The sequence below is a fragment of the Etheostoma cragini genome, chromosome 5 (genome assembly GCF_013103735.1).
Source record: "Etheostoma cragini isolate CJK2018 chromosome 5, CSU_Ecrag_1.0, whole genome shotgun sequence".
Lineage (NCBI taxonomy): Eukaryota > Metazoa > Chordata > Actinopteri > Perciformes > Percidae > Etheostoma > Etheostoma cragini.
This window is the reverse complement of record NC_048411.1, coordinates 28,028,720-28,031,986: the sequence shown is the minus strand read 5'-3', so window position 1 is coordinate 28,031,986 and position 3,267 is coordinate 28,028,720. Positions and strand designations below refer to the sequence as shown.

Below are 3,267 nucleotides of genomic sequence, written 5' to 3'. Positions count from 1 at the left end.
GTGATTGGATGCTTAGAAATTAAGTGTTAACGAGCAGTTGGACAGGTGTACCTAATAAAGTGGCCGGTGAGTGTATATCTTAATAGAAGGAAAAGGGACACAGCTTTTCACAGGGTTTTTATTTGGTCTTGTCACATTCAAACCCAGATTAAACTAGATTTAGACAGGATCTTAATATCAGTTACTTAAGTAGCCCCCCAGGTCCTTCTCATGACAGTTTTTGTAGTACATATTAGAAGTTGCCATTAATCATATTACCAAAACCAATTCCTACACATTCAAACTGGGGCTTTTGGCAGACATTTGTGGGCAGTGGTGGGCTGTCAGTTGAAGCTGACATTAACTGTAATAATGTTGCACAAATTCAGTTCTATGTCAAGTGAAAAAAGCTGTACCTTTGAAGAATTTCTTCAACGAATTTCTATTGACGACTCTTTGTCAAAAAAAACAGAAAAGGTAACATATGGCCCGTACGGGGATCGAACCCGCGACCTTGGCGTTATTAGCACCACGCTCTAACCAACTGAGCTAACCGGCCAATGCACCAATTTAGCAATGAAATGTTTATATACTTCTCTCTATGTACGAAGACATCGAAAAGGAACAGAGCCAGTTTCGTTTAAGGAAGGCCTACTGAACAGAAAATGAAAGTTGGTCAGATTAGAGAACGAAAATCACTCTAAACGGACGGTAAGGTTTGTGAATTTAAACCTACTAGTTAATGTTAAATTATAAGCATAGACAAGCTCAAAGGCAATTAGATTTAAATAACTTAACCAGTAGGCTACTATAGACTACTTTAACTGTCTTCTACTAGTTATAGTTAATTTACTATATGCTATAGTAGAAGACAATCAAAGTCCGTCCGTTAACTCACCGTGTCAAAGGCTGACTTAAACGAATTTGTGTGTTTTTCTGCAAATCTGACTGATAGGCTATTCTTCCATTCAGGTGGCAGTTTGTCTTGGGTTATTAGCATAGACTGTAAGCCTACACAGTTTATGGTTATTAGGGTAGGCTATTGATTACTGATCCTTTTCTTATTATCTTGGCCTACATTGGCATTAAGCCTACGTAAATTGATGGGTTAACTCCAAATTAACTGTCTCACTCATACTCTAAAACTCTTAAATCTTAATCTTAATCTTCTAACTCGTTTAACTCTAGTTGCTGGACGATAAATGGCATCCTATTAACACAGGGTCACAGATGATGTGAGTAACTTAGTCACTTAAAGTAGGTTATAGATAAAAGACAGACAGATGTTATATAGACAGACATGTCTCTGCTGTTTCTATTTATATTGGCAAGTTTTGGTAGTGTGGTGAAGTAGTCTATAAAAAAAATGTTATACCCCCAATATAGAAAATCCTAATTGGGACACTAAATATGGTTCATGGGTCACCAATCATGGAAATTGACTTTCAATTTCTCATAAATTTGTTATAACATTGTGCCATTTTTGCATTTCATCTCACAGAGCTGCCGTTCCTGAACAGCACCCCTTTGTAAAAACTAGATGTCGCTGCCTTTCTTTGGGTGGGAGGTGACCTATGATGACGACTCTCCTCGGGTGGAGCTGACGGCGTCTCAGGCGCCTAAAGACAGTGGTGTCTACACCATGTTTCATGGCACCAGCGTTGCCAATGCACGGCTCATCATTGCCAATGGCTTTCAGCAGTCATCAAGTGGCATGCTGGGTAAAGGGGTGTATGTCAGCCGTGATAAGAAAAAGGCTGAGCGGTATCCTTTGAAAAATGCCCCTTCCGATCGTGTGGTCCTTGAGTTACGGGTACGCGTGGGACGTGTCAAGCGCATTGACATTGACAACCATCCTATGCAGTACACCTGGAGCACACAGGGATACGATACTGCCTGGGTGCCCTCCAATTGTGGCATGAAAGCCGTGCCCAGTGGCCTTGAGGAAGATTGTGTGTTTGATCCCAAAAGAGTGAAGGTAACAAGCATTGCAAAGGCACCAGACACGGTGCTGTCAGAGCTTCAACAGCTTCTAGCTAACAGTCTAAGGAATACTGTCAATGCAGGAGATGGCAGTGCTGTGGATGCGTGTTCACTATGTAAGAGAAAGACCAAGCAGGCTTCTCCACACATCAAGCAACCGTGTTGGGGCTGTGGGCAAAACATCTGCACTCTCATGACCAAGCATGTCTGCCCAACTAGGTTCTGAGAGGGCATAAGGGCCTGAAAAACAAGGATCCAACAAGGATCCACATCTGTATGGCCTTCTAATGGGGTGGAGGGAAAACTAAAGCTAAAGTTTACTAAAGAGCAGAGTTGATAAACGATTAATCGGGTTTGAGTCATTTTTTATGATAAAAATCCTATGATTCTAGTTTCTTAAATATGAATATTTTCTAGTTTATTCACTCCTCTGTGACAGTAAACTGAATATCTTTGAGTTGTGGACAACACAAGACATTTGAGGATGTCATCTTATTTTTATTGTACAATAATAATCAGTACTTGAAGCAAATCACGGCTAGGGGTGTCATCATATTTTGAAATAGGACTCAATATTTCTAGATTAACTTCCTTTGTGTGACTTTCTTTTCCTTTTCATATATCGATAACTGTAATTGGTGCATAGTTAAGGCTAGAAGTGTCTTAGGGATCTCTGTATTGTATCTCCAAAGTCCTGGATGCATGAAAATGTTGCAGGACTTTAAGTATGGAAAGCCATTGAAGTTTACTATGATTTTATATTCTATTCTTGTTATATTAAATGATCTGAGGTACTGTCTGCGTTAGGATGCAATCAAGGTGAGCCAATCTTTTTGCACTGAGCAATATACGTCTTTATTTCAGGCTGAATGTAGACATTGGTTACTTTATGTAAATGTATGATAACTTTCATGAGTTTTTGTTTGCTGAATTGATTTGATTTCCTGAATACTGTATACTGTAAAACCAAAGAATCAGTCAATAAATATGGATACAATATCCAGTTTGATATGATTTCTTGTTTACTGAAAAGACCCTGAAAAGCTGAAAGAAACCACTTTAGCCTGTGCATAACTCCGCTAAGCTGCATGATTTCATAAAGAGGCATTTACAAAAATGACGGATGAAGAAAAGGCAAGCAGTGAATTAAACTCCAACAGTCTTTGATCTCCATTCATTTTGGGAGTTTTTGCAAAAGGACCTGCAAAAAAGATGACAAGGCATCTCATACTAAAAGATTCCACAAAGAATATTAGGATATTAGCGCCAACATACTGTACATGATCGCATTACATTATATGTGAA

At 39.1% G+C, this 3,267-nt stretch overlaps 1 protein-coding gene and 1 non-coding gene across 2 annotated transcripts in view; one reads left to right on the top strand and one right to left on the bottom strand.

The window, feature by feature from the left end:
* LOC117945056 overlaps positions 1 to 2,970 on the top strand; it is a 5,669-nt gene extending 2,699 nt beyond the window's left edge. The window contains exon 3 of the mRNA XM_034872308.1: positions 1,520 to 2,970. Coding sequence (XP_034728199.1) covers positions 1,520 to 2,188 — 669 coding nt within the window. The 3' untranslated portion in view covers positions 2,189 to 2,970. The remainder of the gene's footprint in view (positions 1 to 1,519) is intronic.
* On the bottom strand, positions 465 to 538 carry trnai-aau. Its single transcript has one exon. It is a non-coding gene; the product is annotated as a tRNA-Ile (tRNA).
* Positions 2,971 to 3,267: the final 297 nt, after the last annotated feature.